The sequence below is a fragment of the Lathyrus oleraceus genome, chromosome 2 (assembly GCF_024323335.1).
Source record: "Lathyrus oleraceus cultivar Zhongwan6 chromosome 2, CAAS_Psat_ZW6_1.0, whole genome shotgun sequence".
In the NCBI taxonomy this organism is placed as follows: domain Eukaryota; kingdom Viridiplantae; phylum Streptophyta; class Magnoliopsida; order Fabales; family Fabaceae; genus Lathyrus; species Lathyrus oleraceus.
This window is the reverse complement of record NC_066580.1, coordinates 348294443-348312345: the sequence shown is the minus strand read 5'-3', so window position 1 is coordinate 348312345 and position 17903 is coordinate 348294443. Positions and strand designations below refer to the sequence as shown.

General features: G+C 37.0%; 1 protein-coding gene across 1 annotated transcript in view; it reads left to right on the top strand.

Moving 5' to 3' along the window:
- LOC127119453 (phospholipid-transporting ATPase 3) overlaps positions 1 to 15725 on the top strand; it is a 29501-nt gene extending 13776 nt beyond the window's left edge. The window contains exons 10-27 of the mRNA XM_051049683.1: positions 49 to 170; positions 381 to 477; positions 572 to 649; positions 732 to 848; positions 1799 to 1945; positions 2020 to 2124; positions 2730 to 2872; positions 5893 to 5994; positions 6071 to 6134; positions 6219 to 6431; positions 12640 to 12805; positions 12923 to 13002; positions 13081 to 13320; positions 13477 to 13698; positions 13782 to 13949; positions 14129 to 14491; positions 14583 to 14689; positions 15182 to 15725. Of these exons, the coding sequence (XP_050905640.1) occupies positions 49 to 170; positions 381 to 477; positions 572 to 649; positions 732 to 848; positions 1799 to 1945; positions 2020 to 2124; positions 2730 to 2872; positions 5893 to 5994; positions 6071 to 6134; positions 6219 to 6431; positions 12640 to 12805; positions 12923 to 13002; positions 13081 to 13320; positions 13477 to 13698; positions 13782 to 13949; positions 14129 to 14491; positions 14583 to 14689; positions 15182 to 15485 (2838 nt within the window). The 3' untranslated portion in view covers positions 15486 to 15725. The remainder of the gene's footprint in view (positions 1 to 48; positions 171 to 380; positions 478 to 571; positions 650 to 731; positions 849 to 1798; positions 1946 to 2019; positions 2125 to 2729; positions 2873 to 5892; positions 5995 to 6070; positions 6135 to 6218; positions 6432 to 12639; positions 12806 to 12922; positions 13003 to 13080; positions 13321 to 13476; positions 13699 to 13781; positions 13950 to 14128; positions 14492 to 14582; positions 14690 to 15181) is intronic.
- The last annotated feature ends 2178 nt before the right edge of the window (positions 15726 to 17903 follow it).

The following is a 17903-nucleotide window of genomic DNA, read 5'->3' as shown; positions in this document are numbered from 1 at the left end:
TTGAAAATGTAGATAAACTGTTATACTGACTTTTGGAATGTATTTCAGGTGATGATGAATGCTATGAATGTTCCGTCCAAAAGAAGTACATTGGAGAGGAAGCTTGACAAGCTCATACTTGCTCTATTTGCAACTCTGTTTGTGATGTGTTTTATAGGAGCTGTAGGCAGGTGTGTTAATAAAAACAATTAGTGCGCCTGCCCCACACTTCTTCTAATTGCTTTCGAGGCTTATTTGACTGCTTGTTTCTTAGAACTCTACTGGGATGGGGACGGGGCTAGTTTTATTTAGACACTACATTAGATTTATTTATATTATTATTACTATAATATTATTCTCATTATCTATGAATGATATGATTGAATTTATGTAAATTGCAGTGCTATCTTTGTAAACAAGAAGTATTTCTATTTATATCTTGAATCATCATCAGAAGAGGAGGGCATGTCACAGTTCAATCCAAGAAATAGATTTTTGGTACTATATGTTTCACATTAAGATGGATACCCATCTCCTTTATCTCTTTTCCTCTTGATTTACTTTCTGCTGGTACTACTTACCATGTTTTCAGGTTTTTCTTCTGACTATGTTTACCTTCATCACTTTGTACTCAACAATTATCCCCATTTCACTCTATGTATCGATAGAGGTTTGTGTCTCATCCATTTAATATGCCCTATAAATGTTGCTGTCTTGACGAATAAGTAAATTTGATTTTGTTGTTGTATCAGATGATCAAATTTATTCAGTCTACTCGATTTATCAACAATGACTTGCACATGTACCATTATGAAACCGATACCCCAGCATTGGCCAGAACTTCAAATCTGAATGAAGAGCTTGGGCAGGTAAGTTGTTCTACATTCTCTTTTCTTGACACTAAAGCAGCTGTGGTTTCTAACTTGTTTGAACTGCGGGACATGTATGGTTGCATGGGTTTCAAATCCCTTCAATACGCATAATAGACTTGTAAGCTGAGCAATACTCAAGCTTTATAAATTATAAGCATTACTTTGTCATATCTCTAGGCAGTGTGAGACTAAACATACTCGCTCTCACCCACCACAATAAAGGCGGGGAGGCTGTAATTTAGGAAGTCCAAAGTTATTCAGCATGAGTAAAAATGAGGGCTTTTCAACTAGAAAGTCTAGGATAATCTCTGATACCTTTTTAGAGTTGGCGCTTAGATGTAACTCAACCTTGCAAAATTGTCTTGTAAGGTAAGGAGCACTCATGAGGACCTAAAATGAGCTATTAGGGAGGATGAGCAAGCAAATTTCAAGACACACGTTTGAATAATTTTTAACTTCATTTGTATTTAATTTGAATTATAATAGTGTTGGTTTTATTTTAATTAAGTGGTGTAAGCCCATTTAATGAGCCTATATTCATGTCTTAAGGTCTTTTAGGTAGAAAAGTGATATTTAGACACCAAATTCGACATAAATTTTTTACAACAGTTTAGATTGTTAACACAGTTCAAATATGTGATTAATCACGTTTAGTGGATGGTTAATGAATATAACTAGGTATTGCAACTCGTTAACCATTCAATTAACACAACTAATCACAATTTTGAGCGTCATTATTTCACACCGTGGTTGGGATTTGTTGTGCTTGATTCTATTTTGTTTTCACCGTTGTCCTCTTCCTCCATGCCCCTCGCTAATTTTTTTAAATATAAATGAAGCTAATCATTGAGCAGTGTCTTATAATTTTTTTTACATAAGCTTGTGTGTAATATTTTTGTCACGTTTCTGAGTTTGCATTATGCAGTTTTACTTGCTGATTTGAATAGGTTGAATACATCTTCTCAGACAAAACCGGGACTCTTACACGGAACTTAATGGAGTTCTTCAAGTGCTCAATTGGAGGAGTGGTCTATGGAAATGGTGTAACTGAAACTGAGAAGGGAATAGCAGAGCGCAGGGGCATAAAACTAGAGGTAATATGTGTGTTAATCGAGAGGAAGTAGTCAAATGGGATGTTGATTGTAAAAGAAATGCTCTATCTTTGCAGGAAAATATCTCACCCAATGCAGTGCGAGAGAGGGGTTTCAATTTTGATGATGCTAGGCTTATGGGAGGAGCTTGGAGGAATGAGCCAAATCCTGATAGCTGCAAGGTATATCCGTTTTCCTGACTTGAATTATAACAGTTTTGTTTCTTTTTAATGTTGTTGAGTGTGTCTGTAGCAATGTATTTTTCTTATTGTGTTTTGTTTATTACGTAAAATCAACTGGCTACCTCCTTTATCCTTTATTACAAATATAACAGGTTCTTGGTTGATATGTATAGAAATATATTTTGTATTTCATATGTTGGTAAAACAGTACATATGAGGTCTTTATAGAACAGAATTGAAAATCAGGGGTAATTATTCTCCCTATGAATGCTAATTCTAAAATGCGGAAATATGTTTTATATTTCAGTGATTTGATCAATGATATAAAAGAGTTCAATCATTTGTGAAGGAATAGTCGGCGGAGACAGAGCCTAGACTTGGATCTAGAACTCAATCATTTACTGGAACAGAAGTTAATTCATGTTGTATAAATTTTATTTCTCTTCCTTTAAAGCTTGCCTATTTTAAGCTCTTAAGATGCTATTTTTTCAATGTGCTTATACCATGAATTTGGCAGGTCCAATGTTGTACTATGCTTATTGCTTAAATTTGTTATTTACATGGCAAAGCAATAATCTATTCTTTTAACAAAACTGATTTTATAGGAATTCTTCAGATGCCTTGCTATTTGCCATACTGTGCTTCCTGAGGGCGAGGAGTTCCCTGATAAGATTAGATATCAAGCTGCATCACCAGATGAGTCTGCTTTGGTTATCGCCGCAAAGAACTTTGGGTTCTTCTTTTACAGGTTCATACTTCTTTTGTGTGTATTCTTTTCTGCAAAATTGTTACAACATTGTACCCCAGTTTGTATGTTGCACACAAATTGTATCAAACTTTTATGAGCAGTATGTACCGCTTGTAATAGAGATTCTCTAATCCAGATTAGAGTCCACCTTCCTGAGGTATAACTGCAGAAATGTCGGCAGTTAAAAAATTATGCAATCAAATTCTTAAGCTTCATGTCAGAAACTTGAATAAAAATAAGATCTCAAACTCCATTTGTTTGTGGATTTGGTTTACCATTTCTAGAAAAGCCTCCCTGATCCAATCTTTTATATTTCTTAATTCATCATCCAATTGGTGTGTTTCTATATTTAAAATTTATCCCATCTAAAGTGGTTTGGATTGATTGAATTTTTTTATAAAAGAAATTAACAAACCATGAAATATACAGTAAATAATAAAAGAGTTAATTTGGACCTAAGTTTCATAATGCCAACCAATATATATTTAGGTGATTGGCTTCTGATTATTGTAATACCGTTACCAAAATACAAATTAATAGTAATAATTGACATTTATTTGGCAGAAAATGTTCCTAAAATACAATTTAATTGTAGAAACAGATTTTTATTTATGGTAGAATAAGCTTGCAAGAGACCTGTAATTACGAACACTATAGAGAGCTCTTAAAATGGACTAGCCCATATGGGCCGGCCTGATTAGAGTCCATATTTTTTAGCCCAGCCCTGAAAAACCCGTTACCCATTACCGTATGGGTTGTGGGTAGGCCGTTAGGCCAGCATAGCTATAAATTTTAAAAAATATATTAATGTTTATATTGTCTTAATCCAAAATAACAGATTGATTTTTCTCACTTCACTAAATTTTATTTCTATTATATTCAATCTTTCTCTTTTAAATCTTATACATTAATATAATCAACGGTCTTTCCTCGTATTCTATTAGTTCTCTTATGGTAAATATTTGAGTATTATTTTATACAATTTAGATATGTGTTGTATTTAAAAACATATTGTAGTATTTATAAAAGATAATATAATATTTAAAAAATATATTATGTTTAAAATAATATAATTTTTAATTTTATTTATAATACATATCATGGGGTTTTTATTTAAAAAAAAACTATTTAGGGCCAGGTAGCCCGAAACCCATCTAGGGCCGGACTCGGGTAGTAATGTTTGAGCCCATATTACAACCGGATTTTTTTGGCCCAGTCCTAAAAAGCCCGAGGCCCGCCAGGGGCGGCCCGTTTAAGGTCTGGTAGCCCATTTTGGCTGCTCTATAGAGAATACATCGTGCACACTTCACACATAAACTAATCCAAGAAATTCAAGAGTCTTTGTCTCTCCCAACCAAATCGCACAATAACTAACCATAATTTGTTTCTCCAATCCTTTCCCTATTTATTCCTAAAACTAAATAATATAACTGCCATAATAACTTTTCATAACTGCCCATTACTGGAAGTCTAACAATCACATTGTCTTTTTGAAGGGGTTTCAATTTCAAATATGTTGTGATAGGGAACTGTTGAGAGTTTCACATTGCATAGTGATATGGCCTTAATAGTGGTTACAAGTGGTGGGTAATTTAAAATTTTAAGATGATATTAGAGTTTATTTTACATCTACATTGAAACTCTAAGATTACATCATAAGTCTGTCCTAGATATTGAGTCGCTCGAGTCACACTTCTAGGTGTGAGGGGTGTATTGAGATTCTAACTTTGAATAATGTTATGACTTGAACAACGGTTATAAGTAAGGGTGGAAAAACGGGCCACCCGCCTCGTCTCGCATTAAGGCCGTCAAAAAAAGAGCGGGGTGAGCAAGCCCGACAAGTGAAATTGGGTTTAAAAATCTAGTCCGTCCCTCCAAGGTTATGGGTTGTCCGGCGGCGGGCTTGCCCGCCTATTTTTTTTAGATTTTATTTTTCATTTTTTTAATAGATTAAAAGGTTTTTTTTTTTTACATTTCAATTAGAAAACATCAAACCAACAATTAGAAAACATAAAATGGCAATTAAAAGTCTAAAACCATTAAGAAAGTTCACCTAAAATAGAACCATTAACAAGAGTTCCAAAACTATAGTTCAAGTATTAACCTTAAACCAACCAAAATATATATTTTGAGTGCTTGATAACTAGGTTGGCGGGCCAACCCGTAGATTTTTTGGCGGGCTTAAGACGGGGTGGACTGAATGGGTAGGCGGGCACAAAATTCTAACCCAACCCGCCATTTTTTAGCGGGTGCACGGGCCACAGCCCGTTTTGCACCCGTAGTTATAAGTGGCGGGCATCCCTCAACCAATAAGTTGATTTTGTAGGGTTGAGTCAGACAAAACTCAATTTATAAAATACTTTGTTTCATTGTTGTTTTTCTCTGTTATTTTTTTGTTGTTGTATTTTTTAATAACTTAGGAGGGTCACTAATCTCCACAGGTCTTGTAAATATATTATCTTAAAATAACTTAGAATAATTTAAAAGCCTGCTTGCTTGGAAGTGATATTTTCTTTTCTAAATATTGGGGTTGTTATCGTACTAGTGAACTCAGTATTTCAGGATATCTTACAAGCCTTATTATAGTTTTGTAACTAAGTAGGATACTTCCGCTGCAGTGTTATTAGGTTGGGCCATATCATCTTCTTTCATTACAGTGGTCTTAAGTGTGTTGGGTTGAGGGAGCGGGTTTAGTCCTAAATCACCTAGAGATGTGGTCTTTGTAAGGCTTGATAGTCGTCACCTTATAAGACGGTTTTGTGAACATGAGTTTGGCTCAAATTCTAAGTTGGTCCATAGTTTTTCTTTATAGTAAAATTGAATTTTTTTCTAAATCATTAAAAGGATATGATGTTTGAATCTGTCTGATCCTCTGAAAGCTTAGTCGGAGTTGAGCCTTCATTTTAAAAGCTCAAGTAGCGATCTGATTCCTTATAAGCCACCCTAAATATGCACATCAATTCTTGGTTCTGCTACCAGTTTATTGATAGAGAAACTAAATCAGTGTTACTCCTTTCCAGACGCACACCTACAAAGATATATATTCGTGAATCTCATGCTGAGAAGATGGACAAAATTCAAGACCAGTCATATGAGATTTTGAATGTGCTTGAGTTTAACAGGTAACCATTTGTCCCCTTTTTTGGTACATGGTTTCAAGATTATAGGTAGCAATTGTAATCATTGTTCCTTTGATAGTACAAGGAAGCGCCAATCTGTTGTTTGTCGTTATCCAGATGGGAGGCTTGTATTGTACAGTAAGGTAATAATTTCTTGAGACTTGCTAGGTTGAACATGCATGACATTGACTAAGAAAATAATATCTTCCAGATCTTGCTTTTCCCAGGGTGCTGATAATGTAATCTTTGAGAGATTAGCTGATGGTTCTAATGATATTAAAAAAGTGACTAGGGAGCATTTGGAACAATTTGGATCTGCTGGACTACGCACATTATGCTTGGCGTACAAAGAATTACATCAAGAAGTTTATGAAAGCTGGAATGAGAAGTTCATCCACGCCAAATCCTCTCTAATTGATCGGGAAAAGAAGTTAGATGAGGTGCATTTGATCCTCAACTTTGGTAGCTTTTGATAGAAACTCATAATTCTGTTATGAGATTACAGTTATAATTCTGTTAATGTCTCTCGTATTTAGTCATGCAGTGACCACTCTATATATAGAGTGTTGTGGACAGCTGTAACATACTAACAGAAAATACAGCTGGGCAGCTGTAACAAACTAACAGAAAATACAGCTCAGCATTACAACTCAGCACACTTAGATATTAAACTAATAAGTCCCTATCTATACTATATCTATCATTCCCCCTTAGAAGCTAGTTGTGATCTTGTCAAGTCATTCTTGTTGAACACTCTTAGCTTTGCACGCAAGGGAATGAACTTTGCTGCAGATAGGGGTTTGGTTAGGGCATCAGCCCACTAATCCTGAGCTGGAACATGAGCCACAACCAGGCTTTTGCTGAGAACTTTCTCACGCACAAAAAAGATATCTAGCTCCATATGCTTGGTTCTGTTGTGTAGAACTGGATTGTGAGCAAGAGTGACTGTGCTCAAATTGTCACACAAGATTTTAGGCACTTGGAAAGGACAATGAAGTTCCTGAAGTAGTGATTGAACCCAAATCAATTCTGCAGCCAACTGAGCCATACTGCGATACTCTGCTTCTGCACTGGATCTGGCCACAAGTTGCTGCTTCTTTGACCACCATGACACCACATTAGGACCAAGAAACACACATGCACCTGAAGTAGATCTTCTGTCATTAGGGTCTGATGCCCAGTCAGCATCACAGAACCCTAGTAACTTCAGAGGCTGCTTGGTGGATGCTGGCTGAATAAGGAGACTATGATGAAGTGTGCCACTTAAGTACCTTAAAATTCTCTTGACAGCCTTCCAATGTTCCTCCAAGGGATTTGACAAAAACTGGCAAACCTTATTGACAGAGAAAGAAATTTCAGGCCTAGTTAATGTTGCATACTGCAGAGCACCAACAATAGACCTGAACTGAGTAGGATCATTAACTGCAGTAGAGCCCACTTTTGATAGTTTACTGCTGGAAATCATAGGAGTGGGCATGCCATTTGCCTTTAACATATTTACTTTGGCCAATAAGTCAGTGAGATACTTTGTTTGAGAGAGAAGTAAGGATCCATTAGGCAAGTGTGTAACTTCAATGTCTAGAAAATAATCTAGTTTGCCCAACTACTGGAGAGAGAATTTAGCATTAAGATGCTTGATCAAGGAGTCTATAAAGGATGCAGAGTTGCCTGTGATGATGATATCATCCACATAGACAAGAATCATGATGTGAAGGCTGCCATGATTAAGCAAAAACAAGCTAGGATCACACCTGCTGGCCGGAAACCCATGCTGAAGAAGAGCACTCTTGAGTTTGTCAAACCAGGCCCCGGGAGCCTGTTTTAACCCATAGATGGCCTTATTTAGCTTGCATACTAGAGACTTATCAGCAGACTCAAACCCAGGGGGTTGCTGCATGAATACTTCCTCCTCAAGAGTGCCATTAAGAAAGGCATTGTTAACATCAATTTGTTGAATGGTCCAGTTATTGGTGACTGCAAGAGTTAAGACAATCCGGACTGTAACAGGCTTAACAACAGGTGAAAATGTTTCAGTGAAATCAGATCCAGCCTTTTGATGAAAACCTTTGGCCACAAGCCTGGCCTTGTACTTGTTTATAGAGCCATCAGGATTTTCTTTTGTCCTGAAAATCCACTTGCAGCGTATGGGCTTTCTGGCATCAGATGAAGCCACCAATGTCCAGGTCTGGTTTCTCATTAGTGCCTGATACTCTTCTTTCATTGCCTGAAACCAGTGGGGAGCAGCCAAGGCTTGGCCAACAGAAGTTGGTTCCATATGAGTAAAGGTTCAGGGTAGGGTTAAGTCTAGGTAGTGTAATGCCTCTTTTGGCCCTAGTATGCATAGGATGAACATTAAGGGGATTGATGTAAGGTTGATTTGTATCGGGAGAAATAGAGCTAGAACTAGGAGACAAACTTTGGGGTGAAGATGGAGAGATGGTGCTGGCTTCTGCTGGATCAGGAGTAATAAGAGCAGGGGAGGACTGAGAGGATGAATTGGGTGTGTTATGGAACAAAATAGCTTGGGAGGATGAATTGGTGTGTTAGGAGTGGTAGACATACTAAAAGGTGGCAAAGAGCTGGGTGAGGCCACATGATCAGTATTGGATGGAATTGATTGATGAGAGTTGGTTGAGGAGGATGAGAGACCACCAGTCTGTAGAGGGACAGGAACAGAGGAAAGAAATGGCACAGACCAAGAAGATGCAGTAGGAGTGGAAGAGGAGGCTGGAATAGATTGAGAAGTGGTAGGGAACATGGTGGAATAAGGGAATTTGGATTCATGGAACAAAACATCTTTGGAGATGTAAATGTGACCATTGGATGCAAGACACTTGTATCCCTTGTGAGCTGTGGAATATCCAAGGAATATACACTCTTGTGATCTATAGTCCAATTTATGGGAGTTATAGGGCCTAAGAAAAGGATAACAGGAGCACCCAAACAATCTAGGATTGGAGTAGTCAGGTGGTTTGTTAAGTAGCTTGGAGTAAGGGGAGTGATTCTCAAGTGTGAGGTTAAGGAGTCTGTTGATAAGGTAAGCAGCTGTGACAAAGGCATGATCCCAGAATTTTAATGGGAGGGTAGACTGAGCAAGTAAGGTTAGGCCAGTTTCAACAATGTGGCGATGTTTGCGTTCAACTATACCATTTTGATGGTGTGTGTGTGGACATGTAAACCTGTGAATAATACCCAACTCAGTGAGATACTTAGTAAAGGGCCTGAACTCACCTCCCCCCATCACTTTGAACACATTTTATTTGACAGTTGAATTGAAGTTCAACCATTTTCTTAAACTAGGTGAATTGAGTTAGGGTGTCAGGTTTGAGTCTAAGGGGAAACACCCAAACAAACCTAGAGAAGGCATCTACACAGGTCAGAAAATAGGTGTAGCCACCTGAAGACTTCATGGGAGCTGGTCTCCATAGGTCACAAACCACTAATTCAAAGGGTTGGTTGTACACTGTGGTGGATAGGGTAGTTGGCAGCCTATGAGATTTGCCTAAGCAGCAGGCAGTGCACAGTTCAGCAGGAGGTTTTGGGGGGATAGGTATGTGACATAGTTTTAAAATTTCAGTAAGAGCATGGTGATGTGGGTGCCCTAATCTGGTATGCCACAGAACATATTTATTGGTAGCTATTGAGGAAGGGTTGTTGACATGCTGAGAAGATAACTCAGTATTGTGAGTGGCAGCAATGATATGGGAAGAATTGGAAAAATTGCTCATTGTATTATTATTTAATAAGGCAGTGTTACATGAAGGATTACAAATAAGCATACAACTTAAAGTATTATCACTGTGTGCTAAAGGAGTATAACTACAATTATTCATAGCAGAAGATTGGGCTAGGCATGTAATAAGACTTGGAGTAGACTTGGATACTTGAGTGGCAGGATTTGGAAACTTGTAGAGGCCATCCTCTCCCACTAAACCACGAAGAAGAACTTCAGAAGAAGCCTATGATTTGACAACACAGAATTTAGGGTGAAACTCAAAGAAAACATTGTTATCTTGAGCAAATTTGCTTACACTAATTAGGTTTTTGGTGATGTTAGGCACAAGTAATAGATTTTGAAGGATGAGAGACAAGTTAGGATAGTTTGGTGAGGGGAAGCACATGGAACCAACAGAGTTAATAGACAAACCTTGGCCATTTCCCATAAAGACCTGGTCAGATCCAGGCAATGAAATGGAGTCAGACAAATTTGAGGCATCAGGAGTGACATGGTGAGAAGCACCTGAATCAGGATACCACCATTGATTGTTGAAAGTAGCTTCAGAACTTGCAAAGAAAGCTTGTGGTGCAGAAACCCTAGGAGGAGTAGCTCTGGGAGCGCTATAGCCAAAAGAAGATTGATACATAGGGCGTGCAGGCATTAGAAAAGGTAGGAAGCTCTCTGAGGTGGATACATAGCGCCAGCGGAGTTGGAATAACGGTGATAGCAGATGGAAGCATCGTGTCCAGATTTGTGACAAATTTGACATTGCGTTCTACCAAAACGACCACTGCCACGGCCATACCGGCCACCTCCAAGACCAGATCGTCCTCCACGCGCGTTGTAACCATGATTCTCAGCATTGGCCGTCACGTGACTCGTACCTTGAGGAAACGCGTCAGGGACAGAAGGATAAATGGCAACCGTCGTAGACGGTGGCGCTACTTGCGTGAGATTCACAGTTGCTGGCTCAGTGGTGACAGCTTTACGATGCTTCTCCGGTCGCGACTCATGCGCAAGAAGCGACGACTCCAACTCATCAAGCGAACCGAGTTCTTCTTTGCTGTTAACAGCTGCAACAATGGAGTCGTATTCTTCTGGAAGTGCATCAAGGACGATTTCAATTAGGTTACGAAGGGGAACAGGATCTCCAATCGAAATCAGTGACTCACTGATTTCACGAACTCGAACCATGAGTTCTGAAATTGTAAGTGATCCTTTTGTGAGACGACGCAATTCCGATCTTAACTGCCGTGCTTTGGTGGAGAGAAGCGTGTTGAAATAACGATGAACTTCCGTCCAAACTTGCCATGAATGCTTGCAATCCACGAGCTTTGGTAGAAGCGAATCGAAGATGGTGGATAGAAGCCACGTGCAGATGAGTGCGTCTTGTTGTTCCCAATCAAGATACGCAGAATTCGTACCGTGAGGTGCTGAATCAGGATCGAACAGTGACCTTTGAGGAATCACCGGCACGGTGACAAACCGTTGCAGGCGATGACCACGCACAACTCCGTCGATCTATTGCTTCCATTGCTTGAAGTTCTTGTCATCAAGCTTGACTGAAATCAAGTGTGAAAGCTTCACTTGCGAAGACGGAAACAGAGGATCCATGGATCGTAAAAAGAAGCTCTAGATACCATGATAGGAACTCATAATGCAGTTATGAGATTACAGTTATAATTCTGTTAATGTCTCTCGAATTTAGTTATGCAGTGACCACTCTATATATAGTGTTGTGGACAGCTGTAACATACTAACAGAAAATACAGCTGGACAGCTGTAACAAACTAACAGAACATACAGCTCAGCACACTTAGATATTAAACTAATAAGTCCCTATCTATACTATATTTATCAGCTTTCATGTGCATATTTACCTCAATTTTAAGTTTTGTTTCTTGGCAAGATTGTATGAACCTAAATTGATTGCGATGACAATGGATAGAATCTGGATAGGATACTAGATTACTCATACACATTCTCTCGTGGGCATCAAATTTAATACATGTACTCGTTATGTGAAATTTAATTAACTATAAAAAATAACATTGCTTATAAATCCATCAGAAAAACTATTTAAAGATTTTTCGAACCAAATTATAATGCATTACATATAAAACTATTTACCAAGTTAAAATACAACATAATAAGGTTATTAAATACAATAAATTTGTAGAACAACAAATTCTTAAACTTGCATTGAATATTTTAGATATATTATTATAATTATGATTATATTATAAACGAATGCACGGTATGGGTGGGTCAGTACTAGGGTCCTTTTTGTTCATTACTAATAATACCCATATGCACTAAGCGGGTAATTGCCCTACCTATTGTCACCGTGGGATCTCAACACCCTCTCTTATGCCTGGCACAATCAAGGATACGGAGGCTCTGCAATAGAGGTCGGCCAAGGTGGCTGCAATGAAGGCGATTAGGTTTTCAACATGCCTATCATGTCTAGAGTTAGGCATCTGAAGCATGAGAAAATGTGGTTGGCCCAATATCAAATCTAGAATAGACTTTGTTACATTATAAAAATTTGTGCTACGCTTAACTCTACCCCAAAAAGTTAGCTCAAGGAGTGAGGATTATCCAACTTTATAAGGACTACAATCTCAAGACACCTCCGGAGTTCCGATATACAACACAATGAAGGTGCTAGATGCTTCAATGAAGCTATTTCTAGGTGTCAGCAACAAAGATGGCTATGGTTTTCAGTACATCAAAAATAAATAAAAGGTTATGCTAACAAGTTCTGTAAGGGCACTAGTTAACTGCATACAAAAAACTAGCTAGTGATAATCTTATTATTTTTGTCCTATGCACCCAATCATAATTTGGTGCAGGAATGCATGATTGTTTTCACATATCTCACTAAATGAGATAGTTTGTTCATACTGATGCCTATGGAGATAATATAGGTTGCAGAACTTATAGAAAAAGATCTCATTTTGATTGGTAGCACTGCCATAGAAGACAAGCTTCAAGATGGAGTACCGGCCTGCATAGATATTCTTCAAAGAGCTGGCATAAAAATTTGGGTGCTCACGGGGGACAAAATTGAAACAGCAATCAATATTGCCTATGGTGAGTCTGCTTCGAGTGGAGGCAGTTTTTTTGCATACTAACAAATGATTGTTTTGTGCATGATTAAAATGTAACTGTCACTTACTTTATATTTGTGAGCCCACCCCTTGCCTACAGCTTGCAATTTAATAAACAATGAGATGAAGCAGTTCATTATCAGTTCAGAAACTGATGCAATTAGAGAAGTTGAAGACAGGGTAAGCTTTATATTTTAACTTTCATGTTTTGCCGATGTAATCATAGTTCTTTATATTTTTTATTGTTAATATCGTTAGGGGGTCCAAGTAGAAATTGCACGATTTATTAAAGAAGAAGTTATGAAAGAGCTGAAGAAGTGCTTTGAGGAAGTACAGAGCTATTTTAGCTCTCTATCTCGACCAAAATTAGCACTTGTAATTGATGGAAAATGTTTAATGTATGCACTGGAACCAAGTTTGAGAGTCATGCTGCTGAATTTAAGTTTGAATTGCCATGCTGTTGTTTGCTGCAGAGTTTCTCCCTTACAGAAAGCACAGGTAAACTCATGCATCAATGTAAATATTATTTCTGCTAACCTTATTATTTTTGTTGATGTGTAGAGAGTTTAAGTTTATCAAGAAATCTAATTGTTGAGTTACTTCTTGTCTTGTTGATTTTGGGGTTGTTTGGCTTATAATTCCACGTGCTTACAGGTTACAACTTTGGTCAAGAACGGTGCACGGAAAATAACACTTGGTATTGGTGATGGAGCCAATGATGTTAGCATGATTCAAGCTGCTCATGTTGGTGTTGGCATAAGTGGGATGGAGGGGATGCAAGCTGTAATGGCTAGTGATTTTGCAATTGCACAGTTTCATTATCTTGCAGATTTACTTCTTATTCATGGCCGGTGGTCATATCTTCGAATATGCCAGGTGTCTTGTCTCTTTGATCTATATAATTATTTGTGTATCTTCTTTTTTTTGGTTGTGGCATCCTTGAAACTTAGTTATCGCAGGTGGTGATGTACTTCTTTTACAAGAATCTCACTTTCACTCTCACTCAGTTTTGGTTTAACTTTCAAACTGGGTTTTCTGGCCAAAGATTCTACGATGATTGGTTTCAGTCATTGTATAATGTTATCTTCACTGCGCTGCCTGTGATCATTGTTGGCCTATTTGATAAGGTATCACATTCTCTCCGACCATCTGGATCTGTAGGGGGATAGAGGGGGTTTTCCTCCTGTAGAAACACATACATTTACTTGCACCCATTTCCTTTTGTGCTCACTAGCTATATTAGATGCTTTATCTCGGATGATTGCAATTTACATCTCTCTGATTATTTTACTTGTACCTTTTGAAGGATGTCAGTGCATCTCTATCCATGAAGTATCCTGAACTATACATGGAGGGAATAAGAAATGTCTTTTTCAAATGGAGAGTTGTTGCTATAAGGGCCTTTCTATCCGTTTACCAGTCTCTAATATTGTTCTATTTTGTGAGTTCTTCGAGTCTAAGTGCTAAAGATTCAGCAGGCAAGATATTTGGACTCTGGGATGTTAGTACTGTGGCCTTCACATGTGTTGTAGTAACTGTTAACTTGCGACTTATTCTATTTTGTAATTCAATCACAAGGTGGCACTACATTAGTGTTGGTGGAAGTATATTAGGATGGTTTATTTTTGTTTTCTTATATTCAGGGATCAGAACTCGTTATGATCGACAGGTGAATTCTATGTCTATAAGAGAATATACTTTGGCATTTCCTTATCATCCTTTGGCACAATTAACTCGAGTTCTATCACATTTACCTGCAGGAGAATGTGTACTTTGTCATATATGTCTTGATGAGTACAGCGTATTTCTACATTATGCTAATTCTTCTCCCTGTTGCGGCACTTTTTTGTGATTTTCTTTACCATGGGTAAGGTTCAAAATTGAAGAACTCTTGGCTCATATTTGTCTGTGCTTGTTTTTATGGAGATATCACTATGCTGTTGGGTTACATCAATCTTGTTCTGGAACACTTCATCATGATGCACAAGGATAAATCACTTTTGCATAGACATTTTGAATTCACATTTACATGAAGCCTTCTATTTAAAATATCCAAGTTGAGTCACCTTTTGGAAGCCAACCTGTTTCAGATGCAAAAGGGTCCTAGTTTTGACTCTCAAGAACAAGTCAATATTTCTATGGATGATTACATGATAATATTGTTGAATTACGACCTTTTATGGTAATGGTGATATGTTGTGCCCTTTGAGGTGACACGTGTGCCTATTAAACGAAAAACTTATATCAATTGCATATATGGTAGCAACACAGCTCGGGAGGGTCAAACAATAAATAAAATTTACTGCTAACTATGTTGCAATATTTCTCTGTTTATTCAGTTTTGTTCATCTGGTTGCAGGGTTCAGAGATGGTTCTTCCCTTATGATTATCAAATTATTCAAGAACTGCATAGACACGAGAATGATGACTCCGGAAGGAAACAATTGGTAGAGATAGGGAGCCAGCATACTCCAGATGAAGAAAGAAGCGATAACATATCTCAACTCCCGCGCTCGATATCAAAGCATACCGGTTTTGCGTTTGATTCACCTGGTTATGAGTCATTTTTTGCTTCACAGCTTGGTGTACAAGCCCCTCAAAAGGCATGGGATGTCGCAAGGCGCGCTAGCATGAGATCCAAGACGAAGATTGAGAAAAAATAGTAAGTTAGTATAGGATGTATGTACGTTTACTTTCATGTTAGTCTTTTAAGTTTGTGAAAATAGAATGTGCCATTTCAAATGTTGGTAATTTTTTATTTAGGTAAATATTGTTCATTTAGGCATATTTTGTCTTTCTTCCGTGACAGTTAGTTAGTTTATTTTATAGGGGTTGTTACGCGGTTTCAAGGATTATCACAGATGTATACTCCACTAGTTTTACAAAGTTGGCCAATTTTTATATTTAAAGGTTTTGTGAATTTGTTTCAGTCACTTTCAGTACACTTGTTTTTGGTATAACTTAATAAGTTTTCGATACATACAGACAGACCGCAGAAGTCAGATGCAGCATACAACCCGTGTGATGAAGACACTTTAGCTTCAAATCAATGGAATTTTAATAACTTGAAAACTGCATTTTCGCAAATGCGCATGGTCGAAAAATCATGAAATACAATGCATTAGCATATAATAAGAACATTCAAGCATGTTCATATAACATTAATGTTAACAAATATATGAAATTTAATGGAAATTTTAATTCCATCCTATGAGATGGAAAAACATATATTTGAAAATGATTTTATGATTTTAGAGATGTATTTTTGAACACGTCATTTGCATCACTTAATGACGCGTCAAATGAGTGTCATCCCATTTAAAAGTAAATTTTTATTACAGAGATGTATCTTTGGACATATCAGTTCAATTTATTGGTTACTTGAGCATCTCGGTGGAGTTTTTGAGAATATATATCTGGATTTTGAAGTAGAAATTTAAAAATTTGACACCTTTGCATGTCAGTCATTTTTTGAGATGCATTTTTAAAAATATAAATCATGATTTTAATAAAACAGTCACTTAGTCATTTTTTATAAAAATTCTTTTTAAAAATCATTTTATTTTTAATCAAAATTTTCACTTCAAACTTTAATTCTACTGTTTCATCACATCAAAAGGAGTAAAAGAAGTTGAAATTAAAGGTAAAAAAACGTTTATTTCAAGTTTCATTGATCACATTAATCTTGTTTTGAAGTTGAAAAAACTTAAGTTTAATTCGGATTGTATGAGTTCATTCGGAAATGCGTTTTCGGAGACTGTCTGTTTTCATTTTCAATTGTCTGTTTTTTGTTTTTTTGTTGTTTTTGAGTATTTTATATTATTATTTTTATTAGATATGGTGCACCCTGATGTTTTTCCCAAATCTATTGTGTCTCCAGATGTCAAACGTGTTGTTGTGAAAGAGGTAGATGTTGGCAATCATTTTAAAAATGAATAAGAGTTTGAATTTCGTGATCACATGTTTCAATGAAATCATACGGAGGTATCCAAATTAGGGTTTTGTGTTGCAATCAAAAGATTCGATAATGGTTCAGATTGAAGAGTTGCATTAGTGACAATGTTATGCGAAAGAAGTAGGAAGTATATACCTCCTATCTGAAATTTCAAACGAGGTGACATTGGTTCACAAAAATGTTAGTGTCCCTTCAAGTTGCGTGGTTATCTGTTGGCAAATGACAAATGGAGATTTAATGTGATATGTGGTTTACATAACCATGACTTATATGAAAAGTTAGTCGGTCATTCAATTGCATGTTGCCTTATGCCGGAAGAGAAGAAGTGTGTTTCAGACATGACATTGAATTTGGTGCAAACGAAAAGCATACTTGCAACTTTGAAACGTAAAACACTAGGAAAAATTGCATTCATTGACAAGATGCTAGTTTTTATGCACAAATACATTGAATGGATCATTAATGTTAAGGTGAGGTAATTGCAGTTTTCGAGTTATTTCTACTTTGCTCGGCAAAGGAGAAGAGGATCACACACTTGTCTTCCATTAACTTATCCAAGATTTAAGGAGCCATAAAGAATCATACACATGGTTAAACGGGAAAAAAGAAAATTTTGATGCAATTTATGAATCTCTTGTTCCTTCATTAGTGGACCGACGCCGGAGGATAAATGGATGTGCTTCCCTGAAACGAGTCATCTCATAGCAAGTGCATATGATAAAGTGTGTATTGATCTTACAAAAAACGGCTTTTCGAGAACGTTTTTTCTACTGCACACTGTCCCACCTCAAAATTCAAATGATTGTATTATGTGTGTTGGGTGGATTTCAAATATGGGGCACTTTCTTCAAGTTTATTTGAAAATGAGATGCACTATATGACTTACATCACTGGAGTGAGCAACTCATTCAACAACAAAAGTCGAGATTTGGCCGAACTATTTTATGGAAAGGATGCAAGCATTCACTAAATTAAGCGACATTAAAAGAGAATCAAATGAACAAGAGTCAAAGGGGGTATCAACATATTATAGATTTAACTGGCGATAAATCTATTGCTTTGTTTTAGTTTTTCGTCATCAATGTATTATATGTAATCTTGTATTAATATTAATGATGTATAATAT